The sequence below is a fragment of the Gigantopelta aegis genome, chromosome 12 (genome assembly GCF_016097555.1).
Source record: "Gigantopelta aegis isolate Gae_Host chromosome 12, Gae_host_genome, whole genome shotgun sequence".
Classification (NCBI taxonomy): Eukaryota; Metazoa; Mollusca; class Gastropoda; order Neomphalida; family Peltospiridae; genus Gigantopelta; species Gigantopelta aegis.
The window spans coordinates 30,951,399-30,974,808 of record NC_054710.1 but is presented as its reverse complement, the minus strand read 5'-3'; the positions used below and the strand labels follow the sequence as shown (position 1 = coordinate 30,974,808).

Here is a 23,410-nt window from a genome sequence, read left to right as displayed (position 1 = left end):
ATGTACATCACTCCCCCCCCGCCCCCCAATACATCACGGATGGCCCACTGAGTGATTACCTGTACCACTAGGCTACACATACATCACTCCCCACCCCCCACCTGGTACTTCATACCGAGTGATTACCCGATACTTCACGGATGGCCCACCGAGTGATTACCCGATACTTCACGGATGGCCTACCAAGTGATTACCTGTTTGGTTCTGAACACTGTAGCAGTGTTCTTTGAGTAGGTCGATGGTTGGGAATATTGGGTAAATGGTGTCGAGGGGTTTTGCGGCCGTCCCGTCCACCTCGTCTACATCGGCAAATGGCAGCAGAGGGTTCCTGGACGACAGCAGCCATTCACTGAGGCCCTGGATGTTGATCAGTTTATCTGTAACGAAATGTTATTCTATACAAATAAACTTGTTTGGACATATTTTACCTGTTAAGAAAGTGACGCCATTTTTCATGTTATACGGAGAGCTAGGAAGAACGCCAGTTGAGTTACATATAATATACATAGAAGAATGACATGCTCCTGGACACAGCTTACATCAGGAAAAGAATCAAAACTGTCTCCGTTTCGTTTAACGACACTACTAGACCAGATTTATTTATTAATCATCGGTTATTGGATGTTAAACATTTGGTAATTTTAATGTTAGTCTTACAAGAGGTAACCTGCAAAATGTTTTCATTAGTAGTGTGGGATCTTTTATATGCACCATCCCACAGACAGGATATTCTCCCATCCCTAACCATGCAAGACTAGACACATCCGATGACATCAGCCCATGTGGAATAAATCTGTCTTGCATGGGCTGTGTCGTCATTGCGTTTAACATGGAGAGCATTACGGCGTTGGTAATAAATGATATAATATTAATGCGAGTTGGTTAGTTTTAGATAAATATTTTGTTATTAAAACCTTCATTATAAAAGCTATCTTGTTAATTTGTAGAGTTAAATTATATTTAACACATGAAACGGATGCAGCAAATATGATAGTGTAGTTTATTTATGATAAAACGGTCAAATAAAGAGGTTACTTTTTCAGCCATCTTTGTTTGTTTGTGTAAAATAATTAGTTTTCCCTAGCCTTGTTTTAGCATGGTGCAGCACCATGCCTCAGTAGTCCAATACCATCTTGCCTTAATCAGTGCCATGCTGCCCTCAGATTAAACAAACCTTTTTCAACAATTAATTCTAAAATTGCCTTGATGAAACACTAAAAAAAATGTATTATTAATTAATAAAAATATTCATTTCATTTATTCATTTATTAAAGCAAAAACAATAATTACATTTGTTTATTTCAATATTTTTTGTCTTTAATGCAAAAAAAAAGTGCCATGAAAATGGTAAAAATGCCCCCAAAGTGTTTTGTCTACCATGCCTTGCCAAATTTCTAAGGAAAACACTAATAATGGTTTATTTATCAAATGAATGGGAGAAAAATCCACTCTATCATAAGCGGTCATGTGAGATAGAAAAAAGTACACCCTCAAAACCAGACAACACTTATTTGTAACCTTGTTGGTCTGTGTTTTTAACTTTGATGCCAGTCTGTACATTAACACTTTACAGTAAACAGGCATCGAAATAAGTCGAGAACGGTCGTTCAGGTTACCGGGAGGTTACCACATGTAAGAAAAGTCGAGAACAGTGTTTCATTCTCGACAAAAATTTCAACGTAACAGTAGTTTCGTTTCTGAACGTATACCAGGCTATGCATTCCGGACTTCCGCGTTTCATTTTCTCGTAAGGAATTGCATCAATGTTTGCACGCACTTGTGCAATTGCAAGCAATTATAGTCATTCCGCGTTTAAACAGCGTCCACTAGATAAATTTACTTCCTGAGTTCGTTTCTCGTACCAATGTTCGCGCGCACCGATACAATTTTAGAACGTCCGTGTTTTAGCCTTAAAAGTAGTAGTAAGAACAGAAAATCAATTTTAACTTTCATGTAGTTGTGGTAACCTATAGGTTACCAGGCTATATTTTGTGGTAACCTGTAAATGGGTTACCAAACACAATGCTTATTTCGATGCCTGAGTAAAGCATTCAGTTTTGGCCTCCTGTCTGTGGGATGGTGCTTATAAAAGATCCCTTGCTGCTAATCGAAAAGAGTAGCCCATGAAGTGGCAACAGCGGGTTTCCTTGCTCTATATCTGTGTGGTCCTTAACCATATGTCTGATGCCATATAACCGTTAAATAAAATGTGTTGAGTGCATCGTTCTTGGCCAGTAATACCAGAAATAACTAATTATTACTTTTCTTTTAACATAACAATGACACATTAATTATCAACTGCTTAACCTTTAGACTACTGGATTAATTTTTAACAAAAATCACGTTGAGTGGGTACAAGTTTATACTTTTTACTGACATATATTCACTTATAGATGTTTTATAAATACATGAAATAAAGGTTACGAATGAGTGTTGTCTGGTTTTGTTACACCAGTTTTGGAGCACTGGCTGGAATAAGAATTGGCCAAGAATGAATGCTTGACTGTCAAGTGTTAATGTACTGACACGGACACAGACCGACAAGGTAACAAATGAGTGTTGTCTGGTTTTGTTTTTGAAATCAGTTTAGATCCAAAATATAACAGTGACTTCTGACTTCTCACTACTACTAATATCTCTCAACGACTGGAGCCGAATTACGTCGAGGAACAACTCAATGCATTTCGCCAGCGAGATTAGGGTCCAAGTCTTTGTATCGAACAGACCTGTACACAATCTGATTACCTTTGTAATAGTAGTGGGTTCCGAGATATGGTTTATAAATGAGCCTGAAGTCATTGGCTATGCTGGGGTAACGTCCTGCCAATGTCTGACACAGTCTCAGCATGTTCTTCATCAACATCGTCCTGTGTGATAGTAAAATATCATTGATTGAGAGAGAGGGAAGAGAGACAGGAGAGGGAGGGAGAGAAACGAGAGACAATGAGAGAGAGAGAGAGGGAGGGAGGAAAGAGATAGAGAGAGAGAGAGAGAGAGAGAGAGAGAGAGAGAGAGAGAGAGAGAGAGAGAGAGAGAGAGGAGAGAGAGGGAGGGAGGGAGGGAGGGAGGGAGGGAGGGAGGGAGGAAGAGGAGGGAGGACGGTGGAAGAGAGGAAAGAGGGAGAGAGGAGAAAGGGCAGAGAGGAGAGAGAGTGAGAGTCTCAGCATGTTCAACATTGTCCTATGTGGTGACAAATAGTCAAACATCTTCAGCAGCAATGTCATATAAGAATTAATTGTAATTTTTGTTGAATTTATCAATGTATAACAGTCAAATATAGTATAAAATTGTATAGTGTAACAAAGTGTTTTTATTATAAATTTGTGACTGTCACAAATGGTATAAAATCGTGTAGTGTAGGTGAAGCAATTTTATTATAAATTTGTGACTGTTATACATACATTTGTAGATAAATTCACAAAAATATGTCAAACAATTTTTATAATCACAAGCAACACAATGGATTTAGTTAAAAAGTCCACATAAATTCGTTTCTAACATCCTTTCCATGACCTGTTTTACATAGTGACGTCCCATTTGACGTAATTTTCTGAGGTTTATCCAAGATATCATTCAACTTTTTTAGTGATGTCATCCAATCAGAATAGAGAATTGTATAACAGCGGCATCTTTTATATGCACCATTCCACAAACAGGATAGCAACATACCACGACCTTTTATATGTACCAGTCATGGAGCACTGGCCGAAAAGAGAAATAGCCCAATGGGCCCACCGACGGGGATCGATCCCAAACCGACCACTAATCAAGCAAACGCTTTACCACTGGGCTACATTGAAGATGACGTGCAGTTTAACCTACTACAAACATTAGGACGACAGCACACACTTTGTAAATACAGATACTGATAGTTTGAAGAGGGAAATATCGTTAATATGTAATGTTAGTCAGGGCTTCTAGATTATGGTAGCCCCACTGCCATGAATGTAGGGCAATTGCTCACCGGACAATACCTCACCGGACAATTGCTCACTGGACACTGGACAATTGCTCACTGGACAATTGCTCACCAATAAAGTGAGAAACAGGACAATTGCTCACCCTTAGGTTTTTTTATTAATACAATTTTATTTATTATTTTATTAATAAAAAATAACAGAATTTTTAGAAGGCACTGGAGTTAGGTAATCATGGTCACCTTTGATATTTTTTCTTTTGTTATTAAAAAAGAACATAAAACATCGAATTTCTAAAGGCACAACTATTTATTTATCAGAGATTCCCACTCCCACCCAACCATTTACACACACATACCATAACCTAAAATAAAATTTTATTGATAAAAAAAATCAGCAATTGTAGTGAGCAATTGTCCTATTTCTCACTTTATTGGTGAGCAATTGTCCATTGAGCAATTGTCCGGTGAGGTATTGTCCGGTGAGCAATTGTCTGTACACCCACTGCCATGGATAGTGATATTCAATATTGGGCTAGTAAATAACTACTATTGCCATGCCCAACGGCTAGTGAATTTTGTTTTTGTCAAATGTTGCAATTAAGTCTATTTTATAAATATGAATACACTGGCCCCACCCCAAGCCTCCAATATTAGTGTTTTTAAGCTCTATCTCCCTCTTTAAGTGTTATATCTGATATAGTCACAATAGCTGTTGATGCATGGTATTGTGGCAGGGGTTTCCCCAGGGCCGTTAGGCGTAGCGGTCCGACACGCCTTGGTCCGTAAAGTAAGCACTTTGACGGCGTGGAAGCGCCTTAAATCAACTGCCGCTATGCCTTGATTTGAGTGCTCTAGAAAAATCACAAGTACGAGTGTGGCAACAGTCGACAACCTCTTGCAAAAAACTTGTGTACCAGTGTATCAAGCACACCTAATCACTATCATAGGGTAAACACTCCCTAAATACCTAACAATGGACCAGTCATCTGCTCACAATTGGTGTTTGGTAATTTTACCTTATCTACTGGGACCGCTAATCCGCCAGGAAGGCGCTTACGCGTAACGGGATTCCCGTGCTGAGCAATCAAGCTTCAAGGCCGATCAAAGAAGATGCCAATTGACAGAATCAACTTGCACCTTTTAACTGAATAAACGATAGATGAAGCACTTTTTAAAAGTTAAGTTAAGTTGGCAATAGATCATTTCTATCCTAACACCCCCTTCCCAAAACACACACACACTAAAAACATTCAGGGCTCGCGCTGTCAGTAACCAAATTAGCCATTGGCTAATTAAAACAAATTTTTACAAAAAAATGGCTAATAAAATTTGCAAGATGCTGAAATTTTGGCTAAGCCATTTTCTATCTTCTGATGTGAACAAACGTTTACATAATCTATCCGACACCTCAAACATAATAATAATACCAAATATTCAATTAGTTTAATACTATAATAGCGATCTCGCGACCGGTAACGAGAAACTGTGTTATCCAGAATACAGCGTACGTAGGCCTAATGATTTTTGCTTACTTTAATAATCACGGTTATTAATTTTAACGGCATGCATTCAACATGTACATGTATGACAGCAATGTGATGGTGATTCAGTGTCTGGAAGATCTGTAACTTGTTATTTTAACTTTGTAAAGTCTTTGAACCAAAGTAATAAAAACAAACCGACAATGCGTGTCAATTTGAATACACATGCCAGTTCAGGGATGAAAGACACATAGGCTATCCCAAGAGCTGAGTTCAGCCAGATAGAGTGAAAACGCGAAACGTTCGCTACACTTTCTTGTGTGCTTCACGTTGAACCAAATGGACACGACAGACACCAATCAAATAGTTTGTGAACGTTAGGAAGAACGTTCGTTGGTTGAACTGAGGAGACCTTTTGGTGCGAATATACGTCACGCTTCAGAGTCAGCTGACACCCACGTATCGAGAGACATTAAACAATACAATTACACAGAAGTAAATTGTGATGTAAATTTGTAGAAAAACAATAGTTGTTTGCATCAATGCAGTTTCGTTATTTCCTTTGTCTTCGTTAATTTCGTACCTATGATCGAGAGCACGCATGCAGATCGCAATCACGGGCAATGGAACATGCAGTATTTATACAAATTGCAGTTCAAAAACGTACACTGAATTAATTTACAATAATCATATAGTTAGATAATGTTAGATATATATTTGTAAGACTGTGAGGTGACATTTAATAAGTTAGCTGGATTTTAAAAAGACAGTAAATATTAATTTTATTAACGGTTTTTTTATTTTATTTTTTTATTTTATATAAATGGAATATACTGTGAAGTCAGCATTAAATAAAAATTAAAGAAATATAAAATAAATGATATAATAATTTTACATTAAAAATACAATAAAACATGATTAGCTGGATTGAAAGTAAACAACTGTTTTCAACTCACTACCCCACTTATTTTGGATTGATTTGTGTTTTACTAATGCTAAAAATGTAAGTGCCTTAAAAAAAAATCCTGGGGAAAGGCCTGTGTGGTCTATTAGAGTGTGCCGTGCGGCCCAATATCTCTAACTTCAGCACTCGAGGTTTCTGTTAGGGTTACCTCACCCTTAGTCCATATCAGTCTAGCCTCTACAGCTTGGGTGTCCCTAACAGAAGCCAAAGCTCCTGCTGGCATAGCTCTCTGGGTCACTGAGACATACAAGCCCTCTCACCATGTCAAGGAATGGACTATGAAGGGGACATATCTGATTATTACTATTATTTAGTAAAATTGTATTAACTTAAGGTAAAGTAAGACTAGTGAATTCTAACTTGTGGCTACTACATTTTTTAAATCACTGATCCCATGGCTAGTGGATTTTATAAGAATTCTAGAATCCCTGTGTTAGTCATCAAATGTGATCTGCTAGTCGTAAAGATGTTACCATGACAGTAAACTCAAGACAGCCATTTAATAATCCTTAGAGGACCACGTATCAAGCAAGCACTTTACCACTGGACTACATCCTGCCCTGAGAGAAAAAGTAAAGTTTGTTTTATTTAACGACGCCGCTAGAGCACACTGAGTTTGTTTTATTTAACGACGCCGCTAGAGCACACTGAGTTTGTTTTATTTAACGACGCCGCTAGAGCACACTGAGTTTGTTTTATTTAACGACGCCGCAAGAGCACACTGAGTTTGTTTTATTTAACGACGCCGCTACAGCACACTGAGTTTGTTTTATTTAACGACACCGCTACAGCACACTGATTTTGTTTTATTTAACGACGCCGCTACAGCACACTGAGTTTGTTTTATTTAACGACGCCGCTAGAGCACACTGAGTTTGTTTTATTTAACGACGCCGCTAGAGCACACTGAGTTTGTTTTATTTAACGACGCCGCTAGAGCACACTGAGTTTGTTTTATTTAACGACGCCGCTAGAGCACACTGAGTTTGTTTTATTTAACGACGCCGCTAGAGCACACTGAGTTTGTTTTATTTAACGACGCCGCTAGAGCACACTGAGTTTGTTTTATTTAACGACGCCGCAAGAGCACACTGAGTTTGTTTTATTTAACGACGCCGCTACAGCACACTGAGTTTGTTTTATTTAACGACGCCGCAAGAGCACACTGAGTTTGTTTTATTTAACGACGCCACTAGAGCACATTGATTTTTTATCTTCTCATCGGCTACTGGATGTCAAACATATGGCCATTCTGACACATAGGCTACTCGCACATAAAAAAAGTAAAGTTTGTAAAGTTTGTTTTATTTAACGACGCCACTAGAGCACATTGATTTTTTATCTTATCATCAGCTATTGGACGTCAAACATATGGTCATTCTGACACTGTTTTTTAGAGGAAACCCCCTGTCGCCACATAGGCTACTCTTTTACGACAGGCAGCAAGGGATCTTTTATTTGCGCTTCCCACAGGCAAGATAGCACAAACCATGGCCTTTGTTGAACCAGTTATGGATCACTGGTCGGTGCAAGTGGTTTACACCTACCCATTGAGCCTTGCGGAGCACTCACTCAGGGTTTGGAGTCGGTATCTGGATTAAAAATCCCATGCCTCGACTGGGAACCGAAACCCAGTACCTACCAGCCTGTAGACCGATGGCCTAACTACGACGCCACCGAGGCCGTTGAGAGAAAAAGATTCCATCATATGTGACAATGTGGGATAGAAAAGGTACATGTTTTGAAGAAAGAAAAAAAGAACTTACGCGGAACGTCCCCGGGGTATTCCGTACTCTCGGTTGAACTTCCATCCCACTTTGCTGGTGTCAATTCTCTTTGGCAGTTTCTCTTGTGTGGGGTCCCAGACGTGAGCCTGCATGATGTATCGCTGCAACAACAGGTCCTGTTGTCAACAACAACAAGGAAAATGTGGTAAAAAGGAAAATAAAGGTTTTTTAATTACACATCATAACATTTCAAACTTTTAACTAGGATTATTTAGTTTAGTGTTGTATGGCTATTTCGTCAGTTAGTTGAGTGCGTGAGTGAGTGAGTGAGTGAGTGAGTGAGTGAGAGAGAGAGAGAGAGAGAGAGAGAGAGAGAGAGAGAGAGAGAGAGAGAGAGAGAGAGAGAGAGAGAGAGAGAGAGAGGGGAGAGAGACAGAGAGAGAAAGAGAGAGAGAGAGAGAGAGAGAGAGAGAGAGAGAGAGAGAGAGAGAGAGAGAGAGAGAGAGAGAGAGAGAGAGAGAGAGAGAGAGAGAGAGAGACAGACAGACAGACACACAGGGAGAAATGGATGAAGTGAAGGAGGGGAAATTCCTGCTGTCATATATATGTAGGCCTACATATTAACACCAACTCTACCTGGTTGGGTATCTCGACTTGACCAATCAACTCGTGAACGGACGGAGGGAAACCAGTACGACACTCACTCTTGGTCAGAATACACGCTTGCTTCACACCTGAAACGACAATAATAACAAGTTAAAGTTTGTTTTTGTTTAACAACACCACTAGAGCACACTAATTAATTAATCATTGGCCATTGGATGTTAAACATTTGGTAATTCTGACAGGTATACGTATGTAGTCATCAGAGGAGACCCGCTACATTTGGTAATTCTGACAGGTATACGTATGTAGTCATCAGAGGAGACCCGCTACATTTGGTAATTCTGACAGGTATACGTATGTAGTCATCAGAGGAGACCCGCTACATTTGGTAATTCTGACAGGTATACGTATGTAGTCATCAGAGGAGACCCGCTACATTTGGTAATTCTGACAGGTATACGTATGTAGTCATCAGAGGAGACCCGCTACATTTGGTAATTCTGACAGGTATACGTATGTAGTCATCAGAGGAGACCCGCTACATTTGGTAATTCTGACAGGTATACGTATGTAGTCATCAGAGGAGACCCGCTACATTTGGTAATTCTGACAGGTATATGTCATCAGAGGAGAACCACTACATTTTTCCATTAGCAGCAAGGGATCTTTTATACACACTCTCCCGCAGACAGGAAAGCACATACCACAGCCTTTGACCAGTTGAGGTGCACTAGTTGGAACAAGAAAAACCAAATATGTTGAATGGATCCACTGAGGTGGTTATATCCTGCTACACAAGCACTTCAGCCGAGAGCTCAACCGACTGAGCTAAAATCCTACTCCTACAACAACAAGGTAAGCATAGCCTGCCACCGGTGGCACGTATATCTGTCATGAGTACTGCCACCACAGCTCATAAGTGTGTGAGGCAATATCCAACCCAATCCAATCCAATCCACACACTGTGCCACATATTCTTAGATCATTTGAATATTTAGTAATGGTGGACATGAATTAAACATGCGTGTACAGTTTACAAAAACACACTGTATTAAGCTTGAGCTTATATGATAAAAAGATTATTACCCTTGTGTGTTTCGGTATCGTCAATATCGTATATTACGAATAAAAATAATGTATTATGCTCGCCAGAGGGTCGTCTAATACAAATTTTATTCTTATTATATGATAATGATGATACCGAAAAAAACTCTGGTATACCTCCCTCCCTCCCCCTTTCTCTCTCTCTCTCTCTCTCTCTCTCTCTCTCTCTCTCTCAGAGACTGTGACAAACCTTCTATCAAGTGTGTGTGAGTCAATATACTGTAAATCATGAAATTAATGCGAGCAAGTAATTAATGCGAAAAATGCGGCGAACACATCAACGCAATAATAACTTGACGCATTTTGTTTAGTCTCATTCCCAATACAAAAAATTTGCAGGATTTTACTATAATACTTCTAAATAAAAAATAAAACTTTTATAATATAAAGATGAAACAAAATACAAAAACAATTTTTGTTAAATGTCGTTTTGTGAATACTTCAAGAATCTTTCGTTTCGATGTTGCCATTCTATTTTCACTTTCCTGGAATATCATAGCGGTTATATAATACAATGATGTTCCAAATGTTTTGTTTTTAAAAAGTTCATTTTGCGATGTGAGTATTTTTCAAATTTTCTTACACTTCTGGATTATTGTATACATTTAAACTGTTTTAAACGTTTGTAAAATTATCATAAACAAATTTTATTACTAAATATATTCCTTTAAAAATGAAACAGTAGAAAATTATATAACCGCAACCAACAATCCGTGCATATTTCTTCAAACCATTTGGCTCGACTCTATACATGGCATTTTAAGTTAGACTGGTCGCAAGTTGTCACTGTTGCAATATATCGTATTTGTTAACGTCTATTCCTGTGCTGCGCATCAAGTGTATAAAATCAGTCAAAAACATTTGTTAGAATAATACGTCTGCGTTCGCGTGAAATATTGTGCCCTGCAATAGTGACCCGTTTACCTTTTATTCCTACTGGTGGATTAATTAGAAGCAATCACCACACAAAAGTGCGAGGCATACCCTTAACAATAAGGTGTAGTTATACTAATTACACAACTTTAAGTAATTAGGGCTTCCTGGTCGACCCACCATGCGATTAGCTTCAGATTATGTAGTAGCTGTCAAAACAACTACTGACTTCTTTTAACATGAAAGATGAAGCCCAAACAATATAATAAGAACACAACTGTGGTTTTTATGTGATGTGGACTTTTGCCCGACGCATTAATAAAAATACGCATTTTTGTTCACTCATGTACGGATGCAATAATATGACGCATTAATTTCATGATTTACAGTATACACAAACAATCAGAGACTGTCACAAATCTTCTGTCAAGTGTGTGTGAGGCAATATATACATAAATAATGAGACTGTTACAAACCTTCTATCAAGTGTGTGTGAGGCAATATATACATAAACAATCAGAGACTATCACAAACCTTCTATCAAGCGTGTGTGTCAATATATACATAAACAATCAGACTGTAACAAACCTTCTATCAAGTGTGTGTGAGTCAATATATACATTAACAATCAGAGACTGTCACAAACCTTCTATCAAGTGTGTGTGAGTCAATATATACATAAACAATCACAGACTGTCACAAACCTTCTATCAAGTGTGTGTGAGTCAATATATACATAAACAATCAGAGACTGTCACAAACCTTCTATCAAGTGTGTGTGAGTCAATATATACATAAACAATCACAGACTGTCACAAACCTTCTATCAAGCGTGTGTGAGTCAATATATACATAAACAATCAGACTGTAACAAACCTTCTATCAAGTGTGTGTGAGTCAATATATACATAAACAATCAGAGACTGTCACAAACCTTCTATCAAGTGTGTGTGAGTCAATATATACATAAACAATCACAGACTGTCACAAACCTTCTATCAAGCGTGTGTGAGTCAACATATACATAAACAATCACAGACTGTCACAAACCTTCTATCAAGTGTGTGTGAGTCAATATATACATAAACAATCACAGACTGTAACAAACCTTCTATCAAGTGTGTGTGAGTCAATATATACATAAACAATCACAGACTGTCACAAACCTTCTATCAAGTGTGTGTGAGTCAATATATATACATAAACAATCACAGACTGTCACAAACCTTCTATCAAGCGTGTGTGAGTCAATATATACATAAACAATCACAGACTGTTACAAACCTTCTATCAAATGTGTGTGAGGCAATATATACATAAACAATGAGAGACTGTAACACACCTTCTATCAAGTGTGTGTGAGTCAATATCTACATAAACAATCAGCGACTGTAACAAACCTTCTATCAAGCGTGTGTGAGGCATGGCAATATAGGCCTGTTCTTCATGGTAGTCTGGTCTTTCTTCTACGGGGATGGGTTTATAAAAGCGTGGATCCTCCACTGGCGGGTTCCATCGTGGTAGAGGTGCCTTCTCTGTAGGGTCAATGACAGTCACCCCTGAAATAGAAAATAAAACAAAATATTAACAACATGAATCCCACAGAATTAAAGTTAAAGTTTGTTTAGTTTAACACCACCACTAGAGCATACTGATTCATTAATCGTTGGCTATTGGATGTCAAACATTTGGTGATTTTGACATATAGTCTTAGAGAAAAGTTTAAAAGATTGCTTAGTTTAACACCACCACTAGAGCATACTGATTTATTAATTATCGGCTATTGGATGTCGGAAGCAGTATTATGATTTTCCATAAATGTCTATGACTTTTTATTGAAACTCATAGTTTTCCAGGTTTCAAATTCCATGACTTTCCAAGTTTTCCATTGTGCATGCGAACCCTGCCACGGTGTTTGATATATCAGTCGTGGTGCACTAGCTGAAACGAGAAATAGTCCAAGGGGCCCACGGACAGGGATCGATCCCAGAACCTGGGCATCAAGCGAGCACTTTAGCACTGGGCTACATCCCCCACACCCAGCACAGCAGAATACATTTCTCACCTATAATTTTATTTGATGTCACTATAAGTTTATTTAATGTCACTATAAGTTTATTTAATATCACTATAAGTTTATTGATGTCACTATAAGTTTATTTGATGTCACTATAATTTTATTTGATATCACTATAAGTTTATTTAATGTCACTATAAGTTTATTTGATGTCACTATAATTTTATTTGATGTCAATATTATTTGATGTCACTATATTTTTATTTGATGTCGATATAATTTTATTTGACGTCACTATAATTTTATTTGATGTCACTTACAGAGCTCCCTTTATCTATGGTAATGTGCATGTTTAAAATAAAATAGAAAACTAAATGAAGTAAACATTTTATTATGATATCTGCACAGTAGAATCTTACTGGGTCGAACTCAGAAGGGTCGTATACACTGCTACGCTCGAACCGAAAGTTAAGTCCCGAGTTACACTTATACAATATTAACTAAACGGAAATGGACCAGCCTTAGTGATGTCGTGGTTAGGTCATCGGTCTACAGGCTGGTAGGTACTGGGTTCGGATCCCAGTCGAGGCATGGGATTTTTAATCCAGATACCGACTCCAAACCCTGAGCGAATGCTCAGCAAGGCTCAATGGGTAGGTGTAAACCACTTGCACTGACCAGTGATCCATAACTGGTTCAACAAAGGCCATGGGTTGTGCTATCCTGCCTGTGGGAAGCACAAATAAAAGATCCCTTGCTGCTAATCGAAAAGAGTAGCCCATGAAGTGGCGACAGCGGGCTTCCTCTCTCAATATCTGTGTGGTCCTTAACCATATGTCTGACACCATATAACCGTAAATAAAATGTGTTGAGTGCGTTGTTAAATGAAACATTTCTTTCTTTCTTTCTAACGGGATTCGACTGGATTTATGTTTACATATATTGAGAAGACCATGCATACATGTAGATGCAACTGTAAACCAAGTTTCATTAGTCTAAATATGGAACTAAATATGAAACTTTAGTGCCAAGCCAAAGCATTTATCAGTTGATGCTGACATTGTCATCAGAAAAGATGTCATTTATCAGTTGATGCCGACATTGTCATCAGAAAAGAGGTCATTTGTCAGCTGATGCCGACATTGTCATCAGAAAAGAGGTCATTTGTCAGCTGATGCCGACATTGTCATCAGAAAAGAGGTCATTTGTCAGCTGATGCCGACATTGTCATCAGAAAAGAGGTCATTTGTCAGCTGATGCCGACATTGTCATCAGAAAAGAGGTCATTTGTCAGCTGATGCCGACATTGTCATCAGAAAAGAGGTCATTTGTCAGCTGATGCCGACATTGTCATCAGAAAAGAGGTCATTTATCAGCTGATGCCGACATTGTCATCAGAAAAGAGGTCATTTTGTGTAAGGCACAGACCCTAGTTTTAACCCGTAAAAAATGGACACTAAGTTTAGTTAATTTACAAATCTGTAACTCATTTGGATAAAGTTACAACAGAGTAAAAGAGGAGTCTGTGATGTTAAAACAGGAAATATCTCTAAAAATCGACCAGAACTGGAATCAATAAACCCGCTACTTCTCAGATGCGCGTGCGTTTTTAAAAATATGAAAAATGCATTTTTTTGTGTATTAAAAACACCAGGATGACCAGAAACACTTCGGTTCTACGGAAATGATTAATCTAAAGAATAAAATAAAAGCAGGGCATAAAATTTGGCACAAACGATTCTGTCGTTCATCTGTTGGTTATGCAAAACCAATATCAACATAAACGATTCTGTCGTTCATCTGTTGGTTATGCAAAACCAATATCAACAATCAACATAAACGATGGATCGTTCTTGCAAAAGCTGTATTTGTTCGTCATAAAATGTATTATTTTTTTTTACTGTTTTTGGAAGAAAATAAGCCTACGTACATGGCCGGTGTGAGAAAGATACAATGTAACCGATTGAAATCGGCATTGCTTTATGGGTAGTTTCTTATAATATTATATTATATACTGCTACCGTACTGATTTAGTGTAAAACACATTTTGCCTGTTACAAGAGTATGTACCTTGTATTACGAACATGCACCGCGGTGTGCAAGATCTTTTGCCACTGTCGCAGGAAAATCATGTTCTTGTTACTATGAATAGCATTTTACAAAATTTCTAATTTCCAATGAATCCAAACCACGTTAATAAATGTTTATTCAAAGGTATCGAGGTTTTAAAATGTTTGACAAATATCATCTACAGATCAATATTATACTTGTACATTAAAATTGGTTAAATATTAACAAAAAAATCTTCCCCAAAAGAGGTCAAAAAAGATTTTGACACGGGTCGATTTTCATGTGTCGGTCGGGTTAGGATAAACAATCCTAATTTTTAATTTCGCCTGGTAGCTTTTAAGTTCGTCCTAGCACACAAAAAGTATATTTTCGTATTTATGATAGGAGAAAAGCTACAAAAATCGATCATCTTAGATTCTAGTTAGAATATTGTTGCCCATTAACCATTTCATTTGTATCTGAACTACATATACTGAAGAAAATTGTTTGTGTGAACAGTAAAACCACATGAACGACATATGGTTGTCTGAAAAATTCAAATTATATGCCCTGTATTTAAGTAATGTTTTATTTCAGTGATCATAAACATGTTTGTCAGGTAACTGCCCCCCTTGCCCCCCCCCCCACACCGGAGGGTACGGCCCTGGGATTTAGCAGATGCCCGTACCTTTTTCTTGCAACACTTTGGGTATTTGTGGAGGTGTGGCTGGAAACTTTCCTTTCCTTTCCCACAAGTCATTCCAGAACCGCTTCATGTGCTGTCGCCTCAAAACCACAGTTAGCCTCATGATTTATGTTTCTATGGTTACAAGTGCCTGCAATTAAAATATATACATAAATTTGTATGTATACAAAGAACAAAAGAATGTTCAACCACGTACATGCCTGGACCAAAAATATATCAGCTATTGTTGGTGTCAAATTTTAATTTTGGTAGGGTTGGGGAGACAAGAAGGAAGAAAGGAAATGTTTTGTTTAACGACGCACTCAACACATTTTATTTACGGTTATATGGCGTCTGACATATGGTTAAGGACCACACAGATATTAAGGGAGGAAACCTGCTGTCGCCACTTCATGAGCTACTCTTTTCGATTAGCGGCACCATCCCACAGACAGGATAGCACATACCACGGACTTTGATATATACCAGTCTTGGTGCACTGGCTGGAACGAGAAATAACCCATTAATGGACCCACCAATGGGATATTTTTATATGAATTATGTACATGCATATAACTACTATTGAACACATTGCCCCGTCCCCACTTCACATATTGGAGACCATTTGGTTAAACTTACAGTGGAACATTTTGAAATTGACAGTTTGTAATTTACTAATTTTGTGCACTCTATCCATATTCTCGTATATTAAACCACCATTTAACTTTAACTCTTCTGTATGCCATTTCTTTTGTGATTAAAACAAAAGAATTTATTTTTATTTTATTTAATGACGATTAATTAATCACTGGCTATTGGATGTCAAATATTTGGTAATTCTGACACATAGTCATCAGAGGAAACCCGCTACATTTTCCCTAATGCAGTAAGGGATCTTTTATATAATTTTACTTTAATCTGTAAACAAAACTGGACATCGGAAAACACAGTGGACCAGTAGCAATTTATCTTCCATAAAACATGTTTTCTATCAGTATCAGTAATTTGTTTGAAAAATAAAAGTTTGAGACATGTTAATCAGACAATGAATAACGATTTTCCAGTATTCAAGAGTAAACATGGTGACGTTAAGTGGGAACTATATTTGTAACACATCGTTATGATGTTATCTCCCTTAACTTGAATATCAAGCGCTTGGAAATAATTCGGCCCCAGTTCAGTTTTGGACCAAGTTGGTCCTGTCCCATTTAGAGCCAGGTTTTATTTATGTATTAAAATGACATTGCTGAGTCGCTGTATGTCATTACTTGTCTGTTTGAAACTCAAATGTTAATTATTTTAAATGTCGACTTGTATATATATGTGTTATGCTGCGCTCCAATCGTCTCATGCTTATCGTGATAACGGGTCCCTCCACGGTGATGAAGTCTCCAGTCATGAATGCCATTTTAATCACGTCGGAAGTCATGTTCACCAGTGGAGGATGAAAACATGTTTCTATTTTCATGACTTGACTTTAGACGACTTTAAAGACACAACTATTTATAAAACAGTATTTATGGATTTACAAGGCAGTATGTGACGAAAATAAATATTATTTAAACCAAAAGTAAGGTAGCCGATTGGTAACTACTAGTAACACGTTGAAGCCTGGTAGATATTAACACAATGCTTTTATTTAACTTTTAATGAGTACTGCAACTTAAATGCATATTTTAGCAGTGCCATTAAAGTAGTAATTCGCTTAAATTCGTTTAATACATTATTGGGTACGGAATTTGATAATGATAGTTAATAGTCGTTCACTGTTTTAGTGGAACCGGACACAAACAGTAACTTGTAATTACTATTTAACAACTAGGAATTACCCCTTCACAAGTTCATTCGAATCGGTCCTAATAACAATTGCAGCATTAGTAATGTGCCGTAAAATGGCAGATGAATCGATTTAATGACAAGTATACATTGTATATTAACTGGCTACTAAATATAAGTGGCTGGCAACTAAAATATTATACTTTACTGGCCAGGGAAGAGTAAATTTGAACTTGCTTTGTAAAGCACTGTATATAATGCTCACCAGAAGAGGCCATATTGAATTTTGGTTCAAAGCCCTCTGAGGTGTTAGCCGAAGATGCATAATCAGCATCAAGGTTATGTAGCTGATATAACCATTGTTTTAAAATCAAATCAGGTGGAGGTTTATTTAATTTTATTTGTCATAGTTTGTAGATGCATGTACTCATAATTCTTTTAACTCAAATTATTTCTTTATTCTTAAAAGTTTAAACAGATCCTATCTCTGGCAGGAATTGATGTTTTAATAAAATTAATGTTGATGTTAATGTTTATATAAACATTAACAATATATATATATGTTTCATAAAATTAAAAAGAGCACTTTTACACATGTATATATAAACATTAACATCAACATTAATTTTATATATATAAGAAACTCACACACACACAAACACACACACACACTTTAACATGCCTCTAAAGAAACAATACAATAACTGTTTAAAATTAACAAATAATTGGGAAGTTGGGGTTAAAAGTTTGGGGCAAACTGACAAATAGTTGGGAGGCGAACAGGCAAACAGTTGGGGGCGAATCGACTTAGGGGAGAACTGGTACATGGGGCGAACAGGTCAAACTGGGGGCGAACTGCCTTGTGGGCGAAACGTCATGGATTCGTTAACGACACCACTAGAGTATGGTATATTGATTTGTTAATCATCAGCTATTGAATACATATCAAACATTTGGTAATTGTGACATATAGTATTCCTTAGAAAAAACATTAGTTTTCCATTAATTACTAGCAAGGAATCTTTTACATGCACCATCCCACAAACAGGATTATGGATAGCACATAAGACCTTTGATATACCAGTTGTGGTACAATGGTTCAAACGAGAAATAGCCCAATGGGCCCACAGATGGGGGTTGATCCCAAACCGACCGCACATCAAGTGAGCGCTTTACCACTGGGCTATGTCCCGTCCTCTTTCAGCCTTTGGAAGTTTGTGTCATTCAGTGCATCTGATGATCTGTCATAGATCTACAATGGTTAACATGATAAATCACTCAAAAAGTAAATTCATAATGCAAATTCACAGAATCATGTACAGTATGCAGACGCATCATCGTGATAATTTACGAAAAACGAACAGGACCCCCGCCCCACATACTATACTATACGTCAGCGCCACGACTTTCGATACCCCTGCATAGATTACATACAAAAAATAACTGTTTCAGTAAAGCGTCACCAGGCAACTGAATTGAACTTGTTTAACTGTTTAACTTACTGAACAAAAAGGTTGAAAATTGCAGGATTTAGTTATTCATTCTTTCAAACAGTATTATGTGTTTGGTTTGAACATGAACACATTTTCTTTCGGTCTGGCAAGGTGGGGAGCAGTCACCGCACCAATGTAGAACAAATAATACTAATTTTTACAAAACAGTACAACACACAAAAATACACAAGTAGACACTGAGCTCAAATATCTTATATATAAAATATCTTTAACTAAAGAGTACTCATAATAAGCATAAAGTATTAATAGCAATGCAATAATTAAATAAAATTAAATTGTTGAGATCTCCCTTTGATGTACTTTTACCTCCAAACTAGAAGAGCTATCGTAAGTCATTTTGTTCACGTTTACCAAGTTACTTTGTAAGTTTGTATATTGTTGTGTAAATAGCTAGTTACTGTTACTAATTTGAAATTATCAATATAATGATTTTTTAAATATATATATATATATATAACAGCGACAGATAGTTGATTTAATGGTAATATTTTAATTCGTTGTTTTCATTGTTACTGGTCGTCATCTTCGAATCCATGACGTTTCTCCCCCCAGCCAGATCGCCCCCAGTTTGACCTGTTCGCCCCATGTACCGATTCGCCCCCAAGACGATTCGCCCCCAACTGTTTGCCTGTTCGCCCCCAAATATTTGTCAGTTCGCCCCCAATTAGTTGGTACTTTTAAACAATTATTGTACTGTACTGTAAAGTATGTTCTGTGTGTGTTGTGTGTGTTTCTTTTCTTAAAGGGGGTGGGATTGTTGTCCTTCCACAATTTGGACTGATCATGAATCATGAGAATTGTAATACAGGGTTATATTTTTTTCAGATGTAATTAAACATAGGGTGCTGAATAAGTGTAGACACCGACATTTTTTCACAAATTCACAAACCACATCATCAACATTTATTAAAACATCCATTCCTGCCAGATATGATCTGTTTTAAGAAGAAAGAAATAAAACAATGGTTAATCAGCTACATAACCTTGATGCTGATTATGCATCTTCGGCTAACACCTAAGAGGGCTTTGAACAGCAATTCGATATGGCCTCTTCTGGTGAGCATTATTCTAACTGAGGGATTATTGCGGGGGTTCTTTTGGCCACTAATTAGTAAGCATGAACATCAAAAAAGATGATCATCTTCTAAAAACACTATGACTGATTACAGTTAACAGGATAACACGTGATAATGGCCATAAAAGCACATACCACCAGCCTAGCCTGGCCTGTCATGGACGGCTCTTATGCCCGTGACAGGCGTGCGCTACAACAGCTTGTTCTGAATGTGCACGTAAAACCCTATGACCTGACCTGCCTAGCCTGGTATTCGTATTCAACACAGAACAAACACGTATGGATATATCAGAACAGAACTTTATTACACTCAGGCCGTTCATGACTTTCCAGGCCAGGAACATGACCCAAACTGACTGGGGGCGAACTGGTACCTTTGTAGGGGCGAACTGGTTATGCACGTGGGGGCGAACTGACTGGGGGCGAACAGACCTGGGGGCGAACTGACTGGGGGTGAACTGGCTGGGGGGCGAAACGTCTGGTACCCGTCATGTTCTAACTTCTTCTTTTTTCCAAGAAACTAAACTTAGGACCAGCATCAGTTTACGGAAGGAAGGATGGTTTTTAAACTCAAAACATTTTGTCAAATACATGTATAACAAAAAAAAAAAAAAAACTTCAAAATTTACTGGAAAAAGTATGGTTCTTTCTACATCCGGATCTTGTTACATACCCTATAGGTCTTGAGAAAAAAAGAAAAGAAAAAACCCCAAATACTCGGGGCAAATCTGGATAAGGGCGACCTGATACCCACTATAGGTCTATATATAATATATATGTAGCTTGTATTCAAAACTTGTGGCACCATGTTTCAACCATTTCTCAACTGAAACAAATGGACACATAGCCCGAGTACTATTGACTGTAATGAGAGCGTATTTATCATAAATTTTAGGTCCAAATGTCCGTCTAGCTCTCTTACAGTCAGAGTACTTGGGCTAATGGACACACAGACCAAAAATGTATAACCTTCCATTCTCGCTAAATCCCGATTGAAAAAATTGCATCATTATTAAAAATTTACATCTTCCAAAAACAACATAAACAATTTCCGCGCCATTTTAAATTGCTAACTAGAGGGAAGCAACTCGCTGTGCACGTTAAGAAAAGTATTGACATATGCAATAGCCTCTGTTATATTTTTTGTATTAAAAGGCAAAACGATGTAAAAAAAAAAAGGCAACTATGTCATTATAAATCAAATAATAATTGTAATAAACAAAATAATTATAAAAAAAAAAAAAAAATTATGCCGAATAACAAATCAAATATGATTTGCCGATTGAATAAATGATTTCTATCAGCCGGAACGTTTTGAAGAGGGCATTCAGAATATTTACGGGAGGGGACTCTTTTTATTTTATCAAGACTATGTTACTGTATGTTTCCAGTAAATTTTTCTGCGCTGGCCTGCCACTTTTAGATTTTTGACAGTTTAGTTGCACTCTAAAGTAGTTCTGATGATTGAACTTAAGTCCATGCTTTATTGTCAAAAACATTTTCGTATATATATATTTTTAATTACAATTAAAAATTGCATCACAATGTTTTGCAGCTCAAAAAGTTATACATTTGATTCTTAAAATATTTTTTTGGATTTTTGTATCGCATTTTCCGATGCAATACTGCTTATTTCGTGCCCTGATATATTCTACTACTAGTAATCAAAATATTTCATTTCAGATGTCCAAGTTCGTGTGCTCGGCTGCTAAAATAGGTTTCTCATCCAATGTTTGGAATTTATCCATTGCTGTATGCAGACAAAAACATCTTTACTTCCGACATATGTTCATGGCACTGCCTTCAGTAGGGATACAGCACTTACATTCACAGGCATGTCACTTATATTCTGATCAACACAAGCTGTTTGTTGATGTAGACAGAACTGAGGATTGCTCAAATCCGAGTTTGTCCAATTCTGAAAAAGACCTTGCCTTAGAGATTATAAAGGACGCTTCAAAAGTGGACAAGATGGCACAGTGTTTACAGCTACATACAGTTCAAAGACAAATCAAGTCTCTGCTGGCTGCTGGCTTATCGGAAACTGAGGTCCGTAGTGTTCTGTCTTCAAATTCAAGACTTTTACGTGAATCAAAATTGTCAGACTTTGTTTTGTTTTTAAACGGTTACGGGTTTGGAAATTCAGATATTGTAGCGCTGTTGGAAAATGGCGACGGATCGGTTATTGTGAGTGGCCGAAAGAAGATCGAGAATATGTACAACACTCTGTTGTCTGCTGGACAAAACAATGCCCAGGTTATCTCCCTTCTAGCAAATAATCCACAGATTCTGTCTCTGTCTTCGAAACAGGTCCTCAGTCGCTTGAATGCCCTGAAAGAGCTCTTTAAAACACAAGACGTTTTCACCTTGATCCTGAAATCGCCCTCCGTACTGCTTGACGACTGGAACTCGTTCCACGAGACGTTTAAGTACGTTTTTCATGTCATGAAAATTACGCAGCCCCAGATGGTCAAGAGTCATGTGTTCCACCATCCTCTGGCTCACATCCGAAGTCGTCACTTGTTCCTCGCACGGTCAGGCCAGTGGTTCACGGGCAAACTCAAGCAGGGAGAAAAGAGCCCAAACCCTCGACTGGTGGAAATAGTTGATTCCACCGATGAACATTTCGCCAAGAAGTTCGGAGGAATGAGTGGTAGAGATTATAGAACCTTCTGTAGACTTCTGGCTAAGGAAGACGATGAACTGGAAGAATGATTTTTTTCATTTTATTTTTGTTGGTGAGCCAGTTGGCCTTTTTCTCGATCCAGCCAGTGCACCACGGCTGGTATATCAAAGGCCATGGTATGTACTATCCTGTCTGTGGGATAGTGCATATATAAAATATCCCTTGCTACTCATGGAAAAATGTAGCAGGTTTCCTCTGTAAGACTATATGTCAAAATTACCAAATGTGTGACATTCAATTGCTGATGATTAAAAAAGTGAATGTACTCTCATGGTGTCGTTAAAAAAAAAAAAAAACTTTTTTAAAAATTGTGATATTGTTTCTAACTATCATTATTATTTGTAGTGGCTATTTCTTTGAGACTGGGGGTAGCTGTAGCTCAGGGCAAGACTGCATGACCGAGGTGGACCAGTTGGTTATAATAGTTTTTTGTCTCTGACCCATCCAGTCGGGACCATAGCTACAAATGTATGCCTAAAAAAGGTCTTTTCAGGAATGTCCAGGAAAAAAAAAGTATACATGTACATACAGAGCAAGTCGGCTTTACGTTTCTTTTTTTATTTTTATTTTTCTTTTTTTCAAAATGTTATGTATGTACTTTTTTCACCTACATGTAGATAATAATTTTGAAAAAAAAGGAATAAAAAATAAAATAACACATCAAAAATGTCTTTTTAGGTTTGACCATTGGCCATTTTTTCTCGGTAGGGCCAATTTTATTATTATTTATGTATTTACGCCCTATTCAAAACTAAATAGAAGGGGTGGGGGAAGGAACATTAATGAGGCTGTTCTCCCACTAGACCAGTAAAGATACTTCTATCTGTCTGTTTGCCTGCCTGCCTGCCTGCCTGCCTGCCTATCTGCCTATCTGTCTGTCTATCTAAGTATATATGTATCTATCCATGGGCCATTCCATGGTAATGATTTAAGC

The 23,410-nt window shown here is 37.5% G+C and overlaps 2 protein-coding genes across 2 annotated transcripts in view; one reads left to right on the top strand and one right to left on the bottom strand.

Annotated features, from left to right (window-relative positions):
- The window catches only part of LOC121386515 (39S ribosomal protein L37, mitochondrial-like), a 31,294-nt gene extending 12,473 nt beyond the window's left edge, over positions 1 to 18,821 (bottom strand). Inside the window, exons 1-7 of the mRNA XM_041517443.1 lie at positions 18,704 to 18,821; positions 15,429 to 15,576; positions 12,075 to 12,233; positions 8,728 to 8,825; positions 8,131 to 8,267; positions 2,746 to 2,867; positions 195 to 377 (exon numbers count right to left, since the gene is read on the bottom strand). Coding sequence (XP_041373377.1) covers positions 195 to 377; positions 2,746 to 2,867; positions 8,131 to 8,267; positions 8,728 to 8,825; positions 12,075 to 12,233; positions 15,429 to 15,549 — 820 coding nt within the window. The 5' untranslated portion in view covers positions 15,550 to 15,576; positions 18,704 to 18,821. The remainder of the gene's footprint in view (positions 1 to 194; positions 378 to 2,745; positions 2,868 to 8,130; positions 8,268 to 8,727; positions 8,826 to 12,074; positions 12,234 to 15,428; positions 15,577 to 18,703) is intronic.
- A 199-nt stretch (positions 18,822 to 19,020) lies between these two features.
- Positions 19,021 to 22,628, top strand: LOC121386406 (transcription termination factor 4, mitochondrial-like). Its single transcript, XM_041517292.1, has 2 exons — positions 19,021 to 19,042; positions 21,474 to 22,628. The coding sequence occupies exon 2, from the start codon at positions 21,474 to 21,476 to the stop codon at positions 22,503 to 22,505; it is 1,032 nt and encodes a 343-aa protein (XP_041373226.1). The 5' UTR covers positions 19,021 to 19,042; the 3' UTR covers positions 22,506 to 22,628.
- Positions 22,629 to 23,410: the final 782 nt, after the last annotated feature.